Consider the following 26,102-nt stretch of genomic DNA (forward strand, 5'->3'; position numbering starts at 1 on the left):
GATATCAGATGGATCCTGGCTGAAAGCAGAGAATACCAGAAGGATGTTTACCTGTGTTTTATTGACTATGCAGAGGCATTCAGCTGTGTGGATTATAACAAATTATGGATAACATTGGGAAAAATGGGAATTCCAGAACACTTAATTGTGCTCATGAGGAAACTTTACATAGACCAAGAGGCAGTTGTTTAGACATAACAAGGGGATACTGATTTATTTAAAGTCAGGAAAGGTATGCATCAGTGTTGTATTCTTTCACCATACCTATTCAATCTGTATACTGAACAAATAATACGAGAAGCTGGACTATATGAAGAGGAACGCGGCATCAGGATTGGAGGAAGAGTCTATTAACAACCTGCGTTATGCAGATGACCCAACCTAGCTTGCTGAAAGTGAAGAGGACTTGAAGCACTTACTAATGAAGATCAAAGACCACAGCCTTCAGTATGGATTGCACCTCAGCATAAAGAAAACAAAGACCCCCACACCTGGATCAATGAGCAGCATCGTGAAAAACGGAGAAAAGATTGAAGTTGTCAAGGATGTCATTTTACTTGAATCCACAACCAACAGCCATGGAAGCAGCAGTCAAGAATTCAAAAGACACACTGCATTAGGTAAATCTGCTGCAAAGAACCTCTTTAAAGTGTTGAAGAGCAAAGATGTCATCCTGAAGACTAAGGTGCGCCTGACACAATCCATAGTATTTTCAATTACATCATATGCGTGTGAAATCTGGGCAATGAATAAGGAAGACTGAAGAAGAACTGATGCCTTTGAATTGTGGTGTTGGCAAAGAATATTGAATATACCATGGACTGCCAAAAGAATGAATCAATCTGCCTTGGAAGAAGTGTAACTAGAGTGCTCCTTAGAAGCAAAGATGGCGAGACTGCGTCTTACATACTTTCGACATGTTGTCAGGAACGATCAGTCCCTGGAGAAGGACATCATGGTTGGCAGAGTACAGGGTCAGCGGAAAAGAGGAAGACCCTCAACGAGGTGGATTGACACAATGACGGCAACAATGAAGTCAAGCATAATAAAGATTGTAAGGATGGCGCAAGACTGGGCAGTGTTTCGTTCTGTTATGCATAGGGTCAGTATGAGTCAGAATCAACTTGACAGCACCTAACAACAACAACAACAACCTCATCTTGGCTGGAAGCAGATGTCCCAACTCTATCCATGGGATATATAGATGGATTCATATAATCACTGTTCAAAGCCGTTAATTCTTTTTTCCTTCCTTCCTTCATTCCTTTCCTCCTTCCTTCTTTCCCTTCTTTCTTCCTTCTTTCCCTTCTTCCCTCCTTCCTTAGTCCCTTCCATCCTGCCTGCCTTCTTTCCTCCCTCCCTGCCTCCCTGCCTCCCTCCCTCCCTTATTTCTTTCTCTCTTTCTTTAAATGTACTCTCCCTGCAAAAAATTCATTGCTGTAGAGCCGTGACTGTATAGGACAGAGCAGAACTGCTCCATAGGGTTTCAAAGGAGTGGCTGGTGGATTTGAACTGTCGTCCTTTTGATTATCAGCTGAGTTTTTAACCTCTGTGCCACCAGGGCTCTTTCTTTAATTTATTATTGCAATAAAAGGTTATATTTTGTACACACACACACACACACACACACATACACTGCTCATCTCTCTATCCAGCTCTCTTCCTCACTGTACTTCTCTTCCTCCCTGCCTCTTTTTCTTCCTTCATTTCTCACTTTCTGTCTACCCTCTCCCTGCCCATTACCTATCATCCATCTATCCATTCATTTATCCAACCATCCATCCATCCATCAATCTGTACAACCATTCATCCAACCAGGCATCCATCCATCCATCCATCCCCATGCATCCATCCCTCCACCCATCCATCTATCTTATCCATCTGTTATCTATCCCTTTGTGTTATTTGATTGATCATAGTGTATGATTGTATTGCTATTTTGCTGGATTCTATTTGAAATATTGTATCATTTGTCAGAGAATTTGTGTAGTAGTTTGTCTTGTATTATCTTAATCAGATTATTGTAAAATATTAATGTGACTTCACAAAATTAATTAGAGAGAAATTTTGATTGTTCGGATAGTTGAAATCATAGTGAGATTATGTATTTTTTTTACATGGTTATGGTAAAATTAATTGTAAAACAATTGAGACTTTTTGCCTCCTTAATGACAAATCTTTATTTGCCTTCCCAAATGTTATATGGCAATAAATATATTTAAGTTTTGCATGTCTTGGGTTAATTTTGTTTTGCTATTTTTTTTTTTCATTTGCATTGGGTTTTTACTTTTATTTTTGCTGTGGACTTGAAGATAGTACACTCATAAAGTTATTCTAAATATTAGTATTTATATCTTCTTTCCTGTTTCTCACCTTACATATTTTTCCCTTTTTGTTTTGTTTTGACTCATGTTAATGAAAAATTTATACATTTTCCTGGATTTTAAAAAAGAATCAGCTTTTGGATCTATTTAGTATTTTAATTCATTTAATTTTCTATCCTTAAGATTCACTTTTTATTTACTTTGGATTCATTTTATGGGTTTTAATTTTTTTTTTAATGAGCATGAGTTACTTTATAATTATTTTATTCTTTTATAAACAGTGACCATATTTAAGGATGAAGGATTCTTTAATTTCTTCTAAGTATAACTTTTTATGACTTATATGGCTTGTATGGATTGTTATGAAGCATCTATATTTCACTGTATATGTATTTTTTAGTTCTAAAGAGTTACATTTGGATTCATTATTTATATTCATTATTAGTATATTATCTTTATAGAATTTGTATTGTAAAAGACCTCTTTTAGATAGACATAGAAAAAAAAAAGAAAAACCTTTTCACAGTCTTCTCATGTATGGGTAATCAAAAAAACCAAACCTGTTACCATCTGGTTGGTCCTGACTCAACAAGCCAAAAAAGATATGGAAAATTTCTTAGACAAAATTATCATCTTTTCATGAGAATTGGTAATTTTTTTTAACCCTAATTCACACATTCCTGATTAATTTTCCTAATTCACATTTCAAAATCTTGATTTTATGCTATTTTGTTAGTTCCAAGTGCTCTTATCACGTGAATCCTGAAACTTAATCTCCCATAACAATGTGGACATTTAAACTAAAGTCACTGGGATTCTTAATTAAACATCTTGTTCCTCCCCATACTCATTCTTTACTTTCGTGGAAATCCAAAGATTGTAGATCAGCTTATTCATCTACATTTCTGATTAGTCTGGATCTCTTGACACACTGTCTTTGACACATTTTAACCTTCACTCTCAGTTATACATTAAAAATTTTTTTTTTTCATGAAAATTTCCCAGCATTTTTTTTGTGCGTGTACTACTTCTTCTAATGTATTTTGCTTTAGTATTAGCTATGGGAGACCTGCTGGTACAAGTTAGGCTCTCAGCTGCAAAATGAGAGGCTGGAGATTTGAACCTATGCAGCAGCTCTGCTGGAGAAAGACCTGGGATCTGCTCCTTTAAAGATTACAGCCTACAAGATCCTATGGGGCAGTTCTGCTCTATCACGTGGGGTCACTATGAGTTGAAATGGACTCTACAGCACCTAATGACCACATTAGAAATGCTATAATCTTCTTTCTAAATTGTTCCTTGTTTTATTAAATCATGGCCTTTTTCATCCTGTTCAGTATTTTAACATATTATTACAATCCTTGCTTGTGTGTTTGTTTATCTAGTGTCATGGGTTAAATTGTACCCCCCCCCATCTATCAACTAGGTCATGATTCCCTTGTATGATTGTCTACTATTTTATCTTCTGATGTGATTTCTCTGTGTGTTGTAAATCCCATCAGTATGATGTAATAGGATGGATTAGTGGCAGTTATATTGATGAGGCCTACAGAATTGGGTAGTGTCTTGAGCTAATCTTTTTTTAAGATACAGAAGAGAGAAGCAAGCAGAGAGACATGGGGGCCTCATACCACCATGAAAAGCAGTGCCGGGAGCAGAGTGTGTCCTTTGGACCTGAGGTTCCTATGCTGAGACGCTCCCAGATCAAGGGAAGACTGATGCATCACAAGGACCTTCCTCCATAGCCAACAGAGAGAGAAAGCCTTCTCCTCGGGCCAGCACCTGAATTTGGACTTCTAGCCTACTGGACTGTGGGAGAATAAACTTCTCCTTGTTGAAGCCATCCACTTGTGGTATTTCTGTTATGACTAAGACAGAATTTGGTACCAAGAGTGGGGTGCTGCTCTAACAGATACCTAAAATGTGGAAGAGGTTTTGAAACTGTGAATGGATCAAAGGAAGTGAGGAGAAGGTGCATATGGTGAGAAACAGCAGCAGAGAACTCACACAGGAGAGAACCTGCAGCAGCAGAGAAGCAGCAGGGACAGAGAACCAACAGCAGCAGAACCAGGAGACCAGAGCCAGACAGTGCAGGAGCTAACTCATGGAGCGAAAGAGCTGACTGTCTGTGTGAAGGAGGCTTCCTGGAGGAGTGTGGTACCTCAAGGCACTTATCAGTAGAGCTACAGAGATTTGGAACACTTGCCCCAGCAGGACAGATGTGGGCATGAGGCCCGAGGAGCTGAGAGGCCAGGAAACAAGGAAAAAGAAGCTAAAGAGACAAGGAACACAAGAAGCCAAGCTGCCTCAGTCTCAAAAGGTATGGCCTAGATCTCTGGGGTTTCAAAGGGTGGAGCCATGGTCTCTGGTATTTTGAAGGGTGGAATCACCACTCAGATAGACTAGAAGAAGGTGCACCTAAAGTCTAGGGAACAGAGTTACCATCCCAGTGGACCTGGGAGGTGGAGATGAAGCCCAGGGCCAAGGGACTTGCACTCAGAATCTGGAGAGTATGGCCAATACCTAGAGTCTGGAAGGCAGGGCGATTGTATAAATTGTCTCAGAGAACAGAGGATTATTGTCAAAGCCTTGAGGGCTGATGTAATGTGTTTTGTTGACTTGCTTGGTGCCTGTTATTTCTTGTTTCCCTCCAGTTTCTCCCATTTGTAAGAAAAATGTCTAGCTTGTGCCTGTTCTGCCATTGTACCTTTAGAAGCAGATAAGTTGTATTCTAAATTTCACAGATGAAGAGACTTTTGATATAATATGATGGGGTGAATATGTTTTACATATACTAATCAGCAGTATTATGCCGTCAGTTTTATGGCTAATGCAATTTTGTTCCAAGATTTTTTTTTTGTTTTACCCAAGATCATTAAAATATTCTGATAAAGTTTTCAAGAAACTTTTTGAATTTTTGTTTTGTTTTGTTTTTCACATGTAAGTTTATGATTCTCAAAATAATTGTTGTACATTGTATGATGTAACGGCCAAAGTTCATTTTTTCCGCAAAAGCATCTAGATGTTCTTACTTCACCTCTTACCCACCAACTTGCCCTTGTGTTGTAAACTGAATGATTACTGTGTCTATACACAAATAAAAATACCAAACAAACCTGTTGCCCTTGGGTCAATTCCGACTCGTAGCAACCCTATAGGACAGAGTAGAACTGCCTCGTAGGGCTGCCAAGGAGAGGCTGGCAGGTTCTAACTGCTGACCTTTTTGATTGGCAGCTGAACTCTTAACCACTGCACCACCTGGGCTCCAACTGCACCTGCCCGGTGTGAGGTATTTTCGTAAGCAGTCTATGCTAATATTTTTTTGCAGCAACATGTAAAAAAACTAGCATAGCAAGATCACAAAAATACCTAGAGTGGAGAGAGGGCATGGTAGGCAAAAATAAAAAGTATAACACATACATTATTTGTGTAAAAATGAGGAACCTATGTATGAATCTATGGATGAACTTAATCTGTTCCATTGCCTATTTGTCTATATGTCAATATCATGCCATTTTATTTGCTGAAATTTTATATTAATTCTTGAAATCTGAGAATGTTAAGTCCTTTTACTCTCTTCTCTTTCCTGAGATTTTCTGGTTCTTCCAGTTACTTTGCATTTTTATAAACATTTTATGACAATCTTGTCAAATTACACAAAAATACTGTCCAGGCATTTGGAATTTTACTGAGTTAATAGTTCAATTTGGGAAAATTTGTATCTTAACAACATCAAGTCTTCCTATCAGCAGTTTATCAACCATGCAGTATTTCGCTTCTTCACAAACTCTATAAATATTATTAAAAAAAAATAAAAGGAGGCCAAACTATATACATGAGAAATCTCTCTGTTTAGGTCTCTTTGATTTCTCTTAGCAATGTTTTCAGTGTAGAGATTTTATAAATCTTGTATTTGAATTTTTCTTATGTAATAATATATTTTAATATATTAAATGGCATGCTTATAAATTTCCTTTTCAATTTTTTGTTGATTTTAGGAATATAATTGATTTTGTGTATAGACTTTGTATCTACCAGTACAAATGGCTAACATGAAAAATACAATACCAGTTGCTCATAAGGATGCAGAACAACTGAAATTCTCGTACATTGCTGGTGGGAATACACACGTTATCATAAGTTTTAGGAATCCTACCTTTAGCTATTTAGCTAAGTGAAATAAAAGCTTATGTTTTCAAAACAAAAAAACACATGTATGGAATGTTTAGAGAGACTTTATTGGTAATTTCCACAAACTGGAAACAAACCTATGTTCCTCTGCTAATGAGTGAATAAACAAATTGTAGTTTGTCCTGAAATAGAACAGCACTCCACAATAACAAGAAATAAGTTACTGATACATATGACAACATGGATAAACCTCAAAGGGTGTTATGCTGAGTAAAAGAAACCACATACTATGTGATTTAATTTATGACATTCAGGAAAAGTTAAAAAGTAGGCAAAGAAACCACATTAGTGGTTGACAGGAGCTGTATGTGGGTGAGGAATTGACCACAAATAGGCAGAGGAGAAGTTTTTGAAAAGACGGGACTCTTTGGCATCCTGCTTATGCTGACAGTTTTATTTGATAGAGCATTCGGGGTTGAAAGTATTTTATTCCCCCCCCTTTTTTTTTTATTGCAGCATGTTAAAAATGACATTTTATTGTCAGTCCAGAAATACAGGCAAGAATTGTGTCAGTAAATCATAAATAAGAAGCTAGGAAAATCATTTAGAATCAAACCCTAATTGTATGAATATCAAAATTAATAACCTTGAATAAAAAAAGCTCATATAATTTTGTGAAAAAAGAATGAGGTAGTGATCTCAGAACCTACATTATACTGATAAAAGGAGCCTTATTTAGGGAACAACCTCGAGGAGCCAGTGGACAGAGCATATAAATAAGATGTGAAGAAACATCTGTGGCTCAAGCTGGTCCCGTATTTAGTACGGATTCCGGCATCCATTAAAGGTAATTAGTCATGGCCAGTGGCTTCTTAAGCTTATGCTCTCTGGTTTCATTGGGCCTTTTCTGGGAAGGCGCTCACTATTATCTTCACATATTTAATTCTATATGCCAATTCGTAGATAATTCCACTTCTGGGTACCTTCTCTCAAAAGCGTATTTATGCTATTGACCTCACATTTTGGTCAAAACTTTTTGTTCTTCATTGCGCTATATGAAATTACAAGTTTTATTTTTGTAAATATAATGTCCAATATAAAATATTTCCAAAAGCGCTAAATATTTTCCATTCTTTATACATTGCTGTTGTTAGGTGCCATCGAGTTGGTTCCAACTCATAGCTACCCTATGTACAACAGGAGGAAACGCTGCCGGGTCCTTCACCATTCTCATGATTGTTGTTATGCTTGAGCCCATTGTTGCAGCCACTGTGACAATCCGTCTCATTGAGGGTCTTCCTCTTTTTCACTGACCTTCTACTTTACCAAGCATGATTTATACATTATAAATACTTAGAATAAGATGACACACTATATTTTGGGTAATTTGTTTTTTCTATTCAAAATCACATAATTTTTTAGTTTTATAAATTAAATAACACCTGTATTTGGTATATGTAGACTTTCCTAAGGTGTCCCCTGAGGAGATCTTAATGCTGAAATGTGTGTCACTGGAGCTTCACATGCTGTAAAACCAGAGGCTTTGAGACAAAAAATGATTTGCATCCTGATTTCACCTCTGAGTCTATTAAACAATAACATTATTTAACTCAATTGAACTTCAATTTACCTGTCTATGGTATGAAGATAAAATAAAATAGCTTTTGAAATTGATTATTATATGTAATAAAAAGCAATAGATCCTAAGTGGTAGCTGTTGTAATCATTGTCATCATAATACCAAAGGTATAAATACCTTTAATAGCGCTATTACTTCAAGGTTTAAAGTTCATCTTCAGTATTAATCTCACTGGTCCTAAACTGTTCTTTTTCCCTGATATATTGTTTTAAGTCAAAAATAAAATAATCTGGAATAGTGACAGCCATCACAAAGGCCCTCAAAGCTGGAAGTGGAATGGACAATAAGAGCACTCAGTTCAAAATATTTATTTAGATGAACTGAATGATTTTGTTTTGTTTGCAGGTTTATTAAGGCTCAGTGTGCTGTGAAGACATGTATTCAGTTATCTGGAAATGTGATATGTTCTCTTATTGACAAATGCTATCCTGATAAATCTCCTTTACTAGAAAGGAAAAGAACAAATGGTTAAAGATACAATATAGGGACTTCTGGTATTTTTATAAAAAGTTAATTGCTTTCCGTTTGTGAATTTCTTAACTTCTTTAAAAGCAACGCAATCCTTTTGATTGAGTCATTGAAAGCTTGTTTTACTTGCTTGTTCCTCAGGGTGTAAATGAAGGGATTCAGCATGGGGGAGATGGAAGACGTGAGTACTGTCACACCCTTATTAATGGACACTGATTCTTTTGGTGAAGGTTTGATATAGATGAAAATGCAGCTGCCATAGGTGATGGAAACCACAGTCATGTGGGAAGAGCAGGTAGAAAATGCCTTTTTCCTTTGCTGGGCAGAAGAGAATCGAAGAATAGTCTTGATGATGTAAACATAAGACAGGACAACACATACAAGGGTCGTGATAAAGGTCAGCACAGCACAAACCATGACCACCTGCTCTATGAGCCATGTTTCTGAGCATGAGATCTTTAGGAGAGGGGATGCATCACAGGCAAAATGATCGATGACATTAGAGTCACAGAATTCCAGACTTAGGCCCAGGCTTAGCGGTGGGAGTATGATTAACAAGCCAGCTGTCCAGCAACACAGAATGAGTCTTCTACAGACCTTGTTGTTCATGATGGTCACATAATGTAGGGGTTTGCAGATGGCTATGTATCTGTCATAGGACATGGTGGCAAGAAGAAAAAATTCTGTAACAGCAAAGAGGTCAATAAAAAAAATTTGAATGGCACAATTGTCATATGTGATTGTCCTGTCACCTGTCGATATGTTGTAGAGGTAACTGGGAATACAAGCAGATGTAAATGAGATTTCCAAGAAGGAGAAATTTTGTAGGAAAAAGTACATGGCAGTTTTAAGGCGAGAGTCAATGAAGGTGAGGGAGATGATTGTCAGGTTCCCAGTTACACTCAATATATAGGTGAGAAATAGAAAGATAAAAATCACAACCTTCAGTTGTGGGTCATTGCTCAGTCCCAGCAGGATAAAATTGGTTACTGTGTGGTTTCTCATTGTTGACTTATTATACTCAATCTGTAATTCAGAAATATATGAGAAGAGTGATGTTAACATCACATAGCAATAATTTAGAGCTCAACAAATGCTGCAAGCCATCTCACACTAATATTTTATTAAGTTTGGTTATAAACAATATTACAATAGTAGCCTAGGTTCTTTCCTAGGCTACTACTGTAATATTGTTTTTATACTGACGACACTGGGTTTTGGGAGCCTAGGTTCTGCAGTTGTATATTTTTTTAATCTCAAGGGATATTTTTTCAAAATCAGATCACTTTATCCCTATGACACTGCAACACATTATAAGGTCTTCTTCTTCAATGCTGTTATGCTCAATTTATATTTTATTTTTATCTGCTCATTGGATTGGGAATACTCGTACAATTATATTGGAGTGCTCACTGAAGCTGAATCCTGAATTAAATCTTAAACTTTTTGACGACTTTAGTGTCTTTCCTTGTAATTTGGTTACAAATAGTTTTTGGCTCACAAAATAGCTTCCTGTATCCATTGTTTAAGATTTTGAATTTGATCATTATTATTATTTTTTAAATTTATCTTTTATTCTTTAAACAAACTCATTCTCAATCATTCCTTCCCCTCTATTTCCCAAATAACTTTCTGTCTAAAATTTATACTCATTACCTCCTGTTGTGTATAACACAGACAGTGTTTCGATGAGAAATTTGTGTAGAGTGCTAAGATATGTTGGGTCCAACATGAATATGGTTGACAACATAATCACAATTGTTTTATGTTTTCAATCTGTTCAGATAAGATAGGTTTAAAACATTAATCATATCCTCCAAAGACTGCTGCTTTCACTGTGTTTAAGTTTTATCATTTATAAAATGGAATTACTGATAGTGTCCTTCATATACTATTGTTGAAAATTTAAACAGATTATATATATAAATATGTACATATGTAGATATATTAGAAAAGCATCTTGTTCATAATGGTTGATAAATATGTTAACAAAACTCGATGACCTGGTTTGTAATGATTTTGCTTTTGTTAGTCACCATCCATTCACTTTTCTTCACCATATTGTAATCACACCTTTGCCCCAAAGTTTAACAGAGACCTCCTTTTTGCTTTTTTCTTTTTTTTGGTTTTGATACAATATGAGAAGATTTCTGTGTGGAAAGCATACCCTTGGCCACATTACATCCATAACATTCTCTCATAATTTACCTTAACACCACACACACATATTTCCTTTCACTTGATTGATTTCTAATTTCTGGGTGTTTTTTTTTTTTTTTTTGCTGGCCTCTTTTATGTTTATTTTTCTTAGTCTTCTTTCTTAGTTTCTTTTAAGTTAACAAACATAGTCTCAGTGTATATTTTCTTGAAGTCCTAATTCTTTAATCTTCGAAAATGATTTTTCTTCAGAATCTCAGGAATATTGTGAAATTCACCTTAGACAAACAAGTCCACACCTCCGTCCTCTTTCTTCCCCTCTGTTTCTTACAATCAGATTCCTAGATTTTGTGAGGTATTGAACTAATCAGTTTGCATGGATTATTTACCTGGGATAATCTTTCCCCGAAGGAGCCCTGACGGTGCAATAGTTAAGTGCTTGACTGCTAGCCAAAAGGCTGGCAGTTCGAACCCACCAGTTGCTCTGGTAAAGAAAGATGCAGCAGTCTGTTTCCATAAAGATTTACAACCTTGGCAACCTTGGAGGTAGTTCTGCTTTGTCCTGCAGGGTCACTACGAGTTGGAATTGACTCTACGGCAACAGGTTATTCTTTCTTCTGTTACTTTGTGCTTTCTCACTTATCTCTGTTTCTCAAAACCCAGTTTTATCTTGGGCAATGGTTTTTAGTTTAAGCATCTATTCTATTGGGAACCTGACAGAATATATGGGCTGGTTGCCATTCATAGCAAGCAATTCTTACTTCTATTTTAGCACTTCTCTGAGAATGCACATTGTTATGAGTTTGGGACATGGTTTTTTAACTAGAATGGGGTCCACAAGGAATACAGTTCCAGATGTATATTTAAAAAAAGAGTGATAATTGACTTCTCCTTGTTTTATCTACCAAGCAGAGGAAAAGTTTTATGTTCATTGATGCTGCTTTTGGTTCCCCAAGGCAACTTTCAATAATATATTAAAACCATAAGCCATGGATTTTGCAGTTCTAAATTTGTGGGAATATCTCCTGTACAGATTTTTTTTTTTTACTTGACTAACACAAATTAAATACTACACCAACTACTCAAACATTTTCAAAATTGAATCAGTCCTTCCCCAAAAGGAATATTTCCTCCAATTTTCCTTGAGTACTCCAATTAGTTTATTGTGTGAAAAGTTTAGAATTACTTAAAGATATTCCCTCCATGCTGAGGTGGGAACAGAGTCAGACATGAACACGTATCTAATTCCAGTGTTAAATCTCAGAAATTACAGTCACTATCATAAGGAAAGGGCATGGGCTTGCTCATGGTTTGCTTGAGACTTGGTATGCTCCCATGCAATGTAGGTTCTCATCTGACATTTACAACAGTTCACCTCAAGATGCAATGAAGGGCCATTTCTGCAACAAACCTCTGTCCCGGATTCTGCTTCTTCTCAGTGTACTATGCTTCTCTGTGGTGAATAACTCAGTCCTGTTGACTTTGAGCATAATTCAGTTCTAAAAAAATGATCTTTTCTTTCAGTCATTAAAACCCTATTACTATGAGGACTTTGATATTATAATGCAGGGGTTGAGTAATGGAATGGTCTGTTGAATTATTAGTGACTGATTACTGTTTGATATATGTGAAAAATTTTGATTTCTAATGAAATAACTCAATATGAACCAATGTGTCAATCAGATTTTCCTTTTTTGGGGGGGAGGGTGGAGGGAAGAGCAGAGAAATTGTTTTTTCATGCCTCTCAAGTTATACTACCTTTAAATAACTTTCTATTCATTGGTTCATAAAAATTCTTGTACCAGTGAATACAAGCTAACCAAGAGTTGATAGTTGCCATTGAGTTGTCTTGACTCATGGCAATCTTATGTAAAACGGAATGAAACATTGCCAGGTCCCATCTAAAAATATTTCATTAATGTCTACATTAAAACCACTTTCTCAGTTTTACACTATCAGGAGAAATTCATTTACCAGATACAAATATGACCCAATCTCACAAAAGACAGTATACCGGAAATGACAGAATTTATTATACTTAACATCTATGGCAGTTAATCGTAGCCTCTCCCTGTGAGTTAACTGCAATGATTCTTCGAGCCAGAAGTTTGAGAATGAACGTAATGTTGAAAACTTGCATGAGAATTTCTGGTCACTACAGATTGAATCCATGTCCATGGTTACAGTGCCCTTGAATGAGTTTTCTGTCTTTGAACAATTGCAAAAACTTCCTCATGATAAACATTGTGCTTTCATAAGCCCAGGAAATATTTTCTTTCATTCTCCATCACTGAAAAGAAATACTAGTACAAAGGAACTCCAGCTAACCTTTGGAAAATTTGATATTCTGAATTATTGTGCTCAGAGAGAGAGGTTTTTCTAATTTTAAGCTTGATATTTGTTTTGTTTGCCAAAACTGTAACCAAGTCTTTAAACAAAAGGGTCCTTAGAGACCTAGGTCCCAAAATTACTAATGAATCATCAGTGTAATGAACTTTGGGGGAAAAATCAAACAGCACAGTAACAGTGGGGACACAACCTTTAGAGATAAGAGAAGGCATCAGAATCATTTATTTAAAAGAGACAGGTTAAAAAACAATAGAATCTGATTTTTTTTTAACCAGGCATTTCTCAATTAATTTGTGTACTGTAAAGTAGTTTTTTTTTTAAAGTAGTTATAAGGCCATAGGTCTCCCCTTTTTTTCTATATCAATTTTAATAAAATTAATGTTATATATTCCTAAGATACTTCTTCAGATAAAAACAGAAAAATATTAGACAAAAGAGCAAGGAAAATAGCTTTGAAAAAAAGGTAACAAGTACTAATATTTTGGAGCATATCTTTCCATACTTTCCTCCTGCAAATATACCCATATATGTCACATATAATATTTACAAATAAAGAAACATTAAAAAAAACCCTTTGTATTGAGATAAATACCCCACTACATTCTATTTTAACCTTAGACATATGTGAATGCATATTTATTTACTTGCATGATTTGAATACAGTCCATTGCATTGAAGTAACATCAGAATTTAAACCAAACTTTGCTGCTGTAAGCCTATCATTTTAAAATACAGTTCTATGATTTTCCAACATTTTTTTAGTCTTTAACAGATCATTTTAGATCTTTTCCCATTTTTCATAATTGTAAGAAAAAAATCTGTAAGAACAATGCTTGTACTTTTTTTGTACATTCTCAGAAATATTGCTAAAGTAAAATTTCTTCAGCAAATTAGATGCTTATTTTTAGAACTATAATATACTGGTATTTTAATATATGGTAATTGAAATTGTCCTTCAAGTCAAGTATATGAGTGTTTTTAATATACATTCAAGTAATGAACGAGCACTTTTCTTCATTTATAGAACTAGAGGATTATTACCTTGTATCAATCATAGACTGATCTGGGTTGGGGCAGGGTTGTAGATTTTTAAGATATAATTTACATAGACTAAAATATACAATTTTAATTGTACAATTTGATGAATTTTGACAGTTATATACACCTCCTTCACAATAAAAACTTGGAATATTTCCATTTTCCCAAAAGTTTCCTTATGTCTCGTCCTGTCATTCACCGCATTACCAGTCAAAGGCAACTCATGATCTGCTTTCTGTCATTATAGATTCAGTCTATAAAAAAGATCTGTTGTCTTTTTCTAGAGTTTTATATCAATAGGATCATAAAGTAGGCATGCTTTTGAGTCTGGTACTTTTCACTTAACATAAGGTTTTTGAGATTCCTCCTTGGTATATGTAACTACGTGCATGAGTAGTTCACTTTTTAGTTGGAAATTTACTGAGATAAAATTCACTTATCACGGAAGTCACCCCTTTAAAGTGCACAATTTTGGTTTTTAGTATATTCACAGTATCTTGCAACTATCACCGCTATCTAATTTTAAAGAACATTTTTTGGAATGCCCCTAAAAGAACCCATTAGCAATCACTTCCATTTTCTCCAACCCCCAGCCCCTAGCAGACAATAATCTATGCTATATCTCCATGGAATTGCCATTTCTGGACTGTTTAAATAAATACAATCATAGAATATGTAGTCTTTTGTGACCGACTTCCTTTCCTTAGCGTAACGTTTTCAAGGGTCATCCGTATTGTATCATGTATCACTATCTCGTGACGATTATTGACAAATACGATTGCATTGTATGTATATATCATGCTTTCTTTATCCATTCATCAGTTGATGAAATTTTGTGTTGTTCCCACTTTTTGGCTGTCAGGAATAATGAATATTTTTGTACAAATGTTTTTGTAAACATATGTTTTCATTTCTCTTGAATAAGAACTAGGAGTAGAATTCTGGATCATATGGTAACTCTATGTATAACTTTTGGAGGGACTGCAAAACTGTTCTCCAAAGTAGCTCAATTATTTTATGAATATTCCCACCAGCAGTGAAAGAGGGTCTCAATTTTGTCACATTTTTCCACAAAATTGTTCCATCTGTCTTTATTCTAGCCATCTTAGTGGGTGTGTGGAGCCTTGGTGGCACAGTGGTTGAGAGCTTGCTGTTAACCAAAAGATGGGCAGTTTGAATCGACTAGCCCACTCCTTGGAAACCCTATGGGACAGTTCTACTCTGTCCGATAGAGTTGCTATGAGTAGGAATTTAATCTACAGAAACTTTTTTTTCTTTTTTTTAGCGGGCAGCTCGAGAAGACAAAGTAAACTATTATAATGACACATACAAAAACCTGGAGATAGATAATCAAAAGGGAAAAACACACTTGGCATTTCACAAGCTGAAAGAACTGAAGAAAAAAATTCAAGCCTCGAGCTGCAATTTTGAAGGATTCTATGGGCAAAATACCAAATGATGCAGGAAGCTTCAAAAGTAGATGCAAGGAAGATACAGAGTCACTGTACCAGAAAGAATTGATTGACATTCAACCATTTCATGAGTTAGCATATGAGGAAGAACCAATGGTACTGAATGAAGAAGTCCAAGCCACGCTGAAGACATTGGCAAAAAACAAGGCTCCAGGAATTGATGGAATAACAACCGAAATGCTTCAACAGATGCAGAGTTGGAAGTGCTCACTCATCTATACTAAGAAATATGAAAGACAGCTAACTGGCCAACCAACAGGAAAAGATGCATATTTACCCCTATTCCAAAGAAAGTGATCCAACAGAATGAGGAAATTGTCGAACAATATCATTAATATCACACGCAAGCAAAATTTTGCTGAAGGTCCTTCGAAAGCGGCTGCAGCAGTATATCGACAGGGAACTGCCAGAAATTCAGGCCGGTTTCAGAAGAGGATATGGAACCAGGGATATCACTGCTGGTGTCAGATGGATCCTGGGTGAAAGCAGAGAATACCAGAAGGATGTTTACCTGTGTTTTATTGACTATACAAAGGCATTTGTGTGGATCATAAATTACGGATAACATTGTGAAGAATGAGAATTCCAGAACACTTAATTGTGCTCATGAGGAACATGTACATAGATCAAGAGGCAGTTGTTCTGACAGAACAAGGGGATACTGATTGATTTAAAGTCAGGAAAGGTGTGCATCAGGGCTGTATCCTTTCACCATACCTATTCAATCTGTATGTTGAGCAAATAATCCGAGAAGCTGGGCTCCATGAAGAAAAAACAGGACATCAGGATTGGAGAAGACTCATTAACAACCTGCATTATGCAGATGACACAACCTTGGTTGCTGAAAGTGAAAAGGACTTGAAGCACTTACTGATGAAGATCAAAGACCACAGCCTTCAGTATGGATTACACCTCAACATAAAGAAAACAAAAATCCTCACAACTGGACCAATGAGCAGCATCATGATAAATGGAGAAAAGATTGAAGTTGTCAAGGATTTCATTTTACTAGGATCCACAATCAACAGCCTTGGAAGCAGCAGTCAAGAAATCAGATGATGCATTGCATTGGGCAAATCTGCTGTAAAAGATCTTTTTAAAATTTTGAAAAGCAACGATGTCTTTTTGGGGACTAAGGTATGCCTGACCCAAACCGTGGGGTTTTCAATCACCTCATATACATGTGAAAGCTGGACAATGACTAATGAAGACCAAAGAAGAATTGATGCCTTTGAATTGTGGTGTTGGGAGAATATTGAATATACCATGGAGTGCCAAAAGAACAAACAAATCTGTCTTGGAAGAAGTCCAGCCAGAGTGATCCTTGGAAGCAAGGATGGTGAGACTTCATCTCACATACTTTGGACATGTTGTCAGGAGGAATCAGTCCCTGGAGGAGGACATCATGCTTGGTAAAGTAGAGGGTCAACAAAAAAGAGGAAGCCCCTCAAGGAGATGGATTCACACAGTGACTGCAACAATAGGCTCAGGGATAACACTGATTATGAGTATGAAGTGGACTGGTCAGTGTTTTGTTCTGTTGTCAGTCAGAACTGAGTTGACAACACCTAACAACAAGAAATGATAACACTTTGTATGTTTTCTTTTTGATTTTTTGTTGATGTTAGGATTATAATTAATTTTGTGTATGGGTCTTGTGTCCAGAAATATTAAAATTAGTTTTATTAATTAATTTTAGTAACATTTGATAACTTATTTTAGATTTTCTACATACAATTGTATCATCAGTGAATAATGATACTTTTAATTATTCTGTTCCAAATTTTATACACTATTTTCCCTGTCAATTTACTGTGTTGAAAAGAAGTGGTAATAGTAGACATCTTTGTCTCTTTTTTGAAATTAAGGGACAGTGTTCAATATTTTATCATTAAGTGTAACACAGCTGTAAGGGGTTATAGACAACCTGTACTAAATTAAGAACATTTCTGTTTATTAGAGCTTTTATAATGGAACGGGTTTTGAATTTATGAAATGCATTTTCTGCATCCCGTTGTTCTTTGTTTTGTTAATGTGAGAGACAAGAAAAGGATTAAATTGCCATTCATTTGAGGCAGAAATCTTATCCAATATCAATGATTGAAAAGATATTAAAAATTTCAAGGATATATGTAATCATGAGACTTCGGAGTACCACACAGAATTTTGAAATCTAAAACATAGCTCACCTAGTTCTTTCTTGCACACAGTTCTTTATTGCCGCATTATGTCGTTCTGTGTCAAGAAAATGATGACTGTTCAAGCATTGTGTATAGTCCGTATTATTTACACAGAAGGAGCTATTTAGGTAATAATTTCTCAGGTGACTTGCATTATTTTACTTCAGTACAAGAAAAATAGATCAATTTTCCTGTGTCATTTTAAGAGATTTTGAAATGCCATGGCATTTTAAGATTGATTGTACTGCCCCCCAAACATTGATTATGTGCTATTAACTTAGTGAAAAAAACCCACCAATTTTTCCCTTTTTTTCCACATCTTTTTTCAAAAGCCATCTAAATCAGTCTGCCCAGTTGTTTTGCTCCACCAATTCACACTCTTCCTCTTCCTCCTGCTTCGAAATATTTTCCTATCACGGTGTCCCGTACTAACGTGTCCATTACCACCTCTTGTATATATTTTGGCTCTGGACAGCAAGAACGTATAAGCAACTCAAGATTGAGAAACACCCCTGACAATGCATTTGCCATATGCCAATAGTTGATGAGTTTCATAGATAACCAAAATTTGGAGTTATGAGCCCACCCAGAGACTCCTCAGAAGAAGGAATGGTAATTTACTTCTGGAAAATCAGCCATTGAAAACGCTATGGGACACACTTCTACTCTAACACATATGGGGTCACCATAAGTTGGAATCAATTTTTGGCAAATGGTTTGGCTTTTTTTTTTTTAATAGCATTAAATTGTTACTATTGCGTGCTGGTGAGTTGATTCTGACTTAGAGCTACCCTATAGAACAGAGTAGAACTGCCCGATAGGGTTTCCTAGGCTGTAAAACTTTACAGGAGCAGATCGTCAGGTCGTTTCTCCTGGAGCCTCTGGTGGGTTTAAACTCAGCAATGATATCACTCATTCCAAGTCCTCTTCTGAATCCTGCAAGTTCAGAATTTAATTTCTGGCATTACCCCGTGGATGTACTGCTGCAACCACTTTTGAATTACCTTAGCAAACTTTTACTCATGTGTGATATTAATGATATTGTTTGATAATTTCTGCATTATATCACCATTCTTTGAAATGAGCACAAAAATGGATCTCTTCTAGTTGATGGGGCTGGAAGCTATCTTCCAAATTTCTTGACATAGAATGGTGAGCCCCTCCAGATGCTGCATCTGTTTGTTGAAACATCTCAGTTGATATTCTGTCAATTCCTGGAGCCTTGTTTTTCACCAATGCCTTCTGCGCAGCTTGGACTTCTTCCTTCAATACCACAGGTCCTTGATCATCTGCTACCTCCTGAAATGGTTGAATGCCCACCAGTTCTTTTTGGTACATGACTCCGTATAGTCCTTCCATCTTCATTTGATGGTTTCTGCATGATTTAGTATTTTCCCTGTAGAATGCTTCAAAATTGCAACTCGAGGCTTGAGTTTTTTCTTCAGTTCTTTCAGCTTGAGAAATGTCAAGATGTTCTTCCCTTCTGGTTTTCTAACTCCGGGTTTTTACACATTTCATTATAAGAGTATATTTTGTCTTCTGGAGCTGACATTTGAAATCTTCTCATCAGTTTTTTACCTCATCATTTCTTCCGTTCCCTTTAGCTGCTGTATCCAAGAACAAGTTTCAGAGTATTGTCTGACATCCATTTTGTTCTTTTCTTTCTTCCCCGTCTTTTTAATGACCTTTTGCTTTCTTTATGTCTGATGTCCTTGATGTCATCTCACAACTCGTCTGGTCTTCAATATATTTTTTTTTAATTTTTATTGTGCTTTAAGTGAAAGTTTACAAATCAAGTGAGTCTCTCACACAAAAACTTTACATACACCTTGCTACATACTCCCAGCTGCCCGCCCCGCTCCAGTGAGACAGTCTGCTCCCTCCCTCCACTCTCTCTTTTTGTGTCCATTTCGCCAGCTTCTAACCCTCTCTACCCTCTCATCTCCCCTCCAGGGTGGAGTTGCCAACATAGTCTCATCTACCTGATCCAAGAAGCCCACTCCTCACCAACATCCCTCTCTAACCCGCTGTCCAGTCCAATCCCTGTCTGAAGAGTTGGCTTTGGGAATGGTTCCTGTCCTGGGCCAGCAGAAGGTCTGGGGCCCATGACCACCGAGGTCCTTCTAGTCTCAGTCAGACCATTAAGTCTGGTCTTTTTATGAGGATTTGGGGTCTGCATCCCAATGCTCTCCTGCTCTCTCAGGAGTTCTCTGTTGTGTTTCCTGTCAGGGCAGTAGCTGGGCACCATCTAGCTCTTCTGGTCTGAGGATGATGTAGTCTTTGGTTCATGTGGCTTTTTCTGTCTCTTGGACTCTTAATTACCTTGCGTCCTTGATGTTCTTCATTCTCCTTTGATCCACGTAGGTTGAGACCAATTGATGCATCTTAGATGGCTGCTCGCTAATGTTTAAGACCCCAGATGCCTCTCTCCAAGGTGGGATGCAGAATGTTTTCTTAATAGATTTTTTATGCCAATTGACTTAGATGTCCCCTGAAACCATGGTCTCCAAACCCCTGCCCCTGCTACACTGGCCTTCAAAGCACTCAGTTTATTCCAGAAACTTCTTTGCTTTTGGTTGAGCCCAGTTGTGCTGACCTAGCCTGTATTGTCTGTTATCTTTCCTGTCACCTAAAATAGTTCTTATCTACTAATTAGTGAATACCCCTGCCCCCCTGCCCATAACCGTCAATGGATATTTTCTTCTGTGTTTAAACTATTTCTTGAGTTCTTATAATAGTGGTCTTATACAATATTTGTCCTTTTGCAACTGACTAATTTCACTCAGCATAATGTCTTCCAGATTCCTCCATGTTATGAATGTTTCACAGATTCATCACTATTCTTTAACGATGAGTAATATTCCAGTGTGTGAATATACCATAATTTATCCATTCATCCATTGTTGGGCACCTTGGTTGCTTCCATTTTTTGCTATCGTAAACAGTGCTGCAGTGAACATGGGTGTGCATATATCTGTTCATGTAAAGGCTCATTTCTCTAGGATATATTCCAAGGAGTGGGATTTAAAAAAAAAAAAATTTTTTTTTTTTTTTTTAATGGTAGTTCTATTTCTAGCTTTTTAAGGAAGCGGCAAATCGATTTCCGAAGTGGTTGTACCATTTTACACTCCCACCAGTAGTGTATAAGTGTTCCAATCTCTCCACAGCCTCTCCAACATTTGTTGTTTTTTGGTTAGAGTGAGATGAAATCTCACTGTAGTTTTGATTTGCATTTCACTAATGGCTAATGATCCTGAGCCTTTCCTCATGTATCTGTTAGCTACCTGAATGTTTTCTTTAGTGAAGTGTCTGTTCATATCTTTTGCCCATTTTTTAATTGGGTTATTTGTCTTTTTGCAGTTGAGTTTTTGCAGTATCAAAAAGTAGATTTTAGAGATTAGGTGCTGATTGGGAATGTCATAGCTAAAAATTTTTCCCAGTCTGTAAGTAATCTTTTTACTGTTTTGGTCAAGTCTTTGGATGAGCATAGGTGTTGGACTTTTCGGAGCTCCCAGTTATCTAGTTTTTCCTCTGCATTGTTAGTAATGTTTTGTATACTGTTTATGACATGTATGAGGGCTCCTAACATTGTCCCTATTTTTTCTTCCATGATCTTTATAGTTTTAGATTTTATATTTGGGTCCTTGATCCATTTTGATTTCTTTTTTGTGCATGGGGTGAGGTATGGGTCTTGTTTCATTTTTTTTTTTTTTGCAGATGGATATCCAGTTATGCTAGCACAATTTGTTGAAAAGACTGTCTTTTCCCCGTTTAACTGATTTGGGGCCTTTGCCAAATATCAGTTACTCATATGTGGATGGATTTATGTCTCAATTCTAAATTCTGTTCCATTGGTCTATGTAGCTGTTGTTGTACCAGTACCAGGCTGTTTTGACTACTGTGGTGGTATAATAGGTTCTAAAATCAGGTGGAGTAAGGCCTCCCACTTTGTTCTTCTTTTTCAGAAATGCTTTATTTATCTGGGGCCTCTTTCCCTTCCATATCAAGTTGGTAATTTGTTTCTCCATCTCATTAAAGAATGTCATTGGAATTTGGATTGGAATTGCATTAAATCTATACATCGCTTATAGATATTTCTATAATGTCAAGTGTTCCTATCCATGAACAAGGTATGTTTTTCCACTTACGTAGGTCTCTTTTGGTTTTTTGCAGAACTGTATTGTAGTTTTCTTTGTATAAGTCTTTTACATCTCTGGTAAGATTTATCCCAAGTATTTTTTGTTTTGGGGGGCTACTGTAAATGGTACTGATTTGATGATCTCCTCTTTGATGTTCTTTTTGTTTTTATAGAGGAATCCAACTGATTTTTGTATGTTTACCTTGTATCCCTATACTCTGCTGAGTTCTTCTCTTAGTTTCAGTAGTTTTCTTGAGGATTCCTTAGGGTTTTCTGTGTGTAAGACCATGTCGTCTGCAAATAGAGATAATTTTACTTCTTCCTTGCCAATCTGGATGCCCTTTATTTCTTTATTAGCCTAATTGCTCTGGCTAGGACCTCCAACACAATGTTGAATATGAGTGGTGAATAAGGGCATCCTTGTGTGGTTCCCGATTTCAAGTGGGATCCTTTCAGGCTCTCTCCATTTAGGATGATGTTGCCTGTTGGCTTTGTATAAATGCCCTTTATTATGTTGACGAATTTTCCTTCTGTTCCTATTTTGCTGAGAGTTTTTATCATGAATGGATGTTGAACTTTGTTAAATGCCTTTTCTGCATCAATTGATAAAAATCATGTGATTCTTGTGTTTTATTTTATTTATGTGATGGATTATATTAAATTGTTTTTCTAACGTTAAACCATCCCTGAATACCTGGTATGAATCCCACTTCGTCACGGTGAATTATTTTTTTGATATGTTGTTGAATTCTTTTGGCTAGAATTTTGTTCATTTTTGCATCTAAGTTCATGAGGGATATAGGCCTGTGATTTTGTTTTTTTGTGGTGTCTTTACCTTGTTTTGGTATCAGGGATATGGTGGCTTCATAGAATGATTTTGGCAGTATTCCGTCCTTTTCTGTGCTCTGAAATACCTTTAGGAGTAGTGGTGTTCTCTTCTCTGAAAATTTGGTAGAACTCTGCAGTGAAGCTGCCCTGGCCAGGGCTTTTTTTTGTTGGGAGTTTTTTGATTATCTTTTCAGTCTCTTTTGTTATGGGTCTATTTAGTTGTTCTACCTCTTTGTTAGTTTAGGTTGGTAATGTGTTTCTAGGAATTCATCCATTTCTTCTAGGTTTTCAGATTTGTTATATACCTCAATACCTAATACCCAGTGCCGTCGAATCGATTCCGACTGATAGTGACCCTATAGGACAGAGTAGAACTGCCCAATAGAGTTTCCAAGGAGCACCTTGCGGATTCAAACTGCTGACCCTTTGGTTAGCAGCCGTAGCACTTAACCACTATGCCACCAGGGTTTCCTCAAATTTGTTTCATAGTAATCTGATATGATTCTTTTAATTTCATTTGGGTATATAGTAATATCACCCATCTCATTTCTTATTCAGGTTATTTGCTTCCTCTACTGTTTTTCTTTTGTCAGTTTGGCCAATGGTTTATCAATTTTTTTGATTTTTTCAAAGAACCACCTTTTGGTTTTGTTAATTCTTTCAATTTTTTTTTCTGTTTTCTATTTCATTTAGTTCTGCTCTAAGTTTTATTATTCGTTTTCTTCTGATGCCTGACAGTTTCATTTGTTGCTATCTTTCTATTTGTTCAAGTTGTGGGGATAATTCTTGATTTTGGCCCTTTCTTCTTTTTGGTTGTGTACGTTTATTGATATAAGTTGACCTCCGAGCACTGCCTTTCATTGTGTCCCAAAGTTTCAGATAGGAAGTGTTTTCATTTTCATTGGATTCTATGAATTTTTTTATTTCATCCATAAAAATAATAATAATAATAATGTCCTCTATAATCCAGCCTTTTTGAGCAGAGTATTGCTCAGGTTCCAAGTATTTGATTTCTTTTCCCTGCTTTTTTTGTTATTGATTTACACTTTTATGCCCTTATAGTAATATTTGTAATATTTCAATGTTTTGGATCCTGCTCAGGCTTGCTTTATGACCTAATATGTGGTCTATTCTACAGAATTTTCCATGTGCACTAGAAAAGAAAGTATACTTGGTTGCTGTTGGGTGGAGTGTTCTGTTTATGTCTATGAGGCCAAGTTGGTTGATTGTGGCATTTAGATCTTCCGTGTCTTTATTGAGCTTCTTTCTGGATGTCCTGTTCTTCACTGAAAGTGGTGTGTTGAAGTCTCCTACTATTATTGTGGAGCTGTCTATCTCACTTTTCAATGCTGATAGAGTTTTGTTTTACATATCTTGCAATCCTGTCATTGGGTGCATAAATATTTAATATGGATATATCTCCTTGGTATATTGTCCCTTTAATCATTATATAGTGTCCTTCCTTGTTCTTTATGACGGATTTAACATTGAAATCTATTTTGTCAGAAATTAATATTGCCAATCCCGCTCTTTTTTAATTGTTGTTTACTTGATATATTCTTTTCCATCTTTTGAGTTTTAGTTTGCTTGTGTCTCTAAGTCTAAGGTGTGTCTCTTACAGGCAGCATTTAGACAGATCATGTTTTTAATCCGTTCTGCCACTCTCTGTCTTTTTATTGATGCATTTAATCCATTTTCATTCAGCATAATTGTGGATAGGTTTTTATGAATTTAGTGCTATTGTTTTGATGTCTTTTTTGTGTGTGTTGTTGACAGTTTCTTTTTCCCACTTAATTTTATGTGCTGAGTACATTGTCGTTATATATTGTCCTTTCCTCATATCCATTGTTGATTTTGTTTCTGCTGAGTCTCTATTTTTGTCTTGTATTTTATTTTGATGAGTAGGACAGTTTGTCTGCTTTGTGGTTACCTTGTTATTTACCCCTATTTTTCTAATTTAAACCTAACTTTTATTTCTTGGTATCCCCGTATCTTCCTCTCCATATGGAAGATCTATGATTACATTTCTTAGTCCCTCTTTATTGTTTTAATGTTGTCTTCTTTTATATGATAACATCACTGTTACCCTGTTTTGAGCTTTCTTTTTTTTTTTTTTTAATCTTGCTTTGTTTTTTTGATTTCCCTGTCTGGGTTGACTTCTGATTGCTCTACCCAGGATTGTAGTCTTGGGTTGATACCTGATATTATTGATTTCCTAACCAAAGAACTCCCTTTAGTATTTTTTGTAGTTGGTTTGGTGTTTATGAATTCCCTAAACTTCTGTTTATCTCGAAATGTACTAATTTCAGCTTCATATTTAAGAGACAGTTTTGCTGGATACATGATTCTTGGCTGGCAATTTTTTTCCTTCAATTTTTTAAAATAAGTCATCCCATTGCCTTGTTGTCTGCATGGTTTCTGCTGAGTAGTCTGAGTTTATTCTTATTGGCTCTCCTTTGTAGGTGATTTTTTGTTTATCCTTAGCTATTCTCAAAATTCTCTCTTTACCGTTGGATTTGGCAAATTTAATTATAATATATCTTGGTGACTCCTTTAACATCTACCTTATGTGGAGTTTGATGACCATCTTGGATATATCTTCTCATCTTTCATGTTATCAGGGAAGTTTTCTGCCAACAAATTTTCAACAATTCTCTCTGTATTTTCTGTTATCCCTCCCTGTTCTGGTACTCTAATCACTCGTAGGTTATTTCTCTTGATGGAGTCTCACATGATTCTTAAGGTTTCTTCATTTTTTAAAAATTCTTTGATCTGATTTTTCTTCAAATATATTAGTGCCAAGTGACTTATTTTCAAGTTCAGAAATTCTGGCTTCTACTTGCTCAATTCTGCTCCTCTGACTTTCTGTTGAGTTGTCTAATTCTGTAATTTTATTGTTAATCTCCTGAATTTCTGATTGTTGTCTGCCTATGGATTTTTCCAGCTTATTAAACTTTTCATTATGTTCCTGAATAATCTTTCTAATTTCTTCAGTTGCTTTATCTGTGTGTTCCTTGGCTTGTTCTGTGTATTGCCTCATTTCTTCCCTGATGTCTTGAATGGTTCTGAATTTTAATGTTTTGTGTTCTGCCTCTGTTAATTCCAGGAATGCACTTTCACCTAGAAGTTCCCTTGATTCTTTGTTTCGAAAGCTTGTTGAGCTGATCATGGTCTTTTTCTTTATTTAGCTTGACATTGAGTGTTGTCTCTGAATCATCTATGAGTTATTTTATTAGTTTATGCTTGCCTACTGTGGAGTAACTTCTTGCTTTGTTTTGTTTTGATATGCCCAGATAGGTTGCTTGAGTGATCTAGCTCAATTATTTTTGCCTTTGGAGTTCTGACGTCCCGTCCCCAGATGGCTGGAGCTGTTATCAG

The 26,102-nt window shown here is 36.2% G+C and overlaps 1 protein-coding gene across 1 annotated transcript; it reads right to left on the reverse strand.

The window, feature by feature from the left end:
* Window positions 1–8,409: 8,409 nt before the first annotated feature.
* On the reverse strand, window positions 8,410–10,817 carry LOC100665851 (olfactory receptor 6C2-like). Its single transcript, XM_003405529.3, has one exon. The coding sequence runs from the start codon at window positions 9,625–9,627 to the stop codon at window positions 8,605–8,607; it is 1,023 nt and encodes a 340-aa protein (XP_003405577.2). The 5' UTR covers window positions 9,628–10,817; the 3' UTR covers window positions 8,410–8,604.
* Between the last annotated feature and the right edge of the window lie 15,285 nt (window positions 10,818–26,102).

Source organism: Loxodonta africana, chromosome 4 (assembly GCF_030014295.1).
Source record: "Loxodonta africana isolate mLoxAfr1 chromosome 4, mLoxAfr1.hap2, whole genome shotgun sequence".
Lineage (NCBI taxonomy): Eukaryota > Metazoa > Chordata > Mammalia > Proboscidea > Elephantidae > Loxodonta > Loxodonta africana.

Coding starts and splice junctions, on each gene's coding strand:
- LOC100665851 (XM_003405529.3), bottom strand. CDS start 9,627: ATGTTAACATCACTCTTCTCATATATTTCTGAATTACAGATTGAGTAT.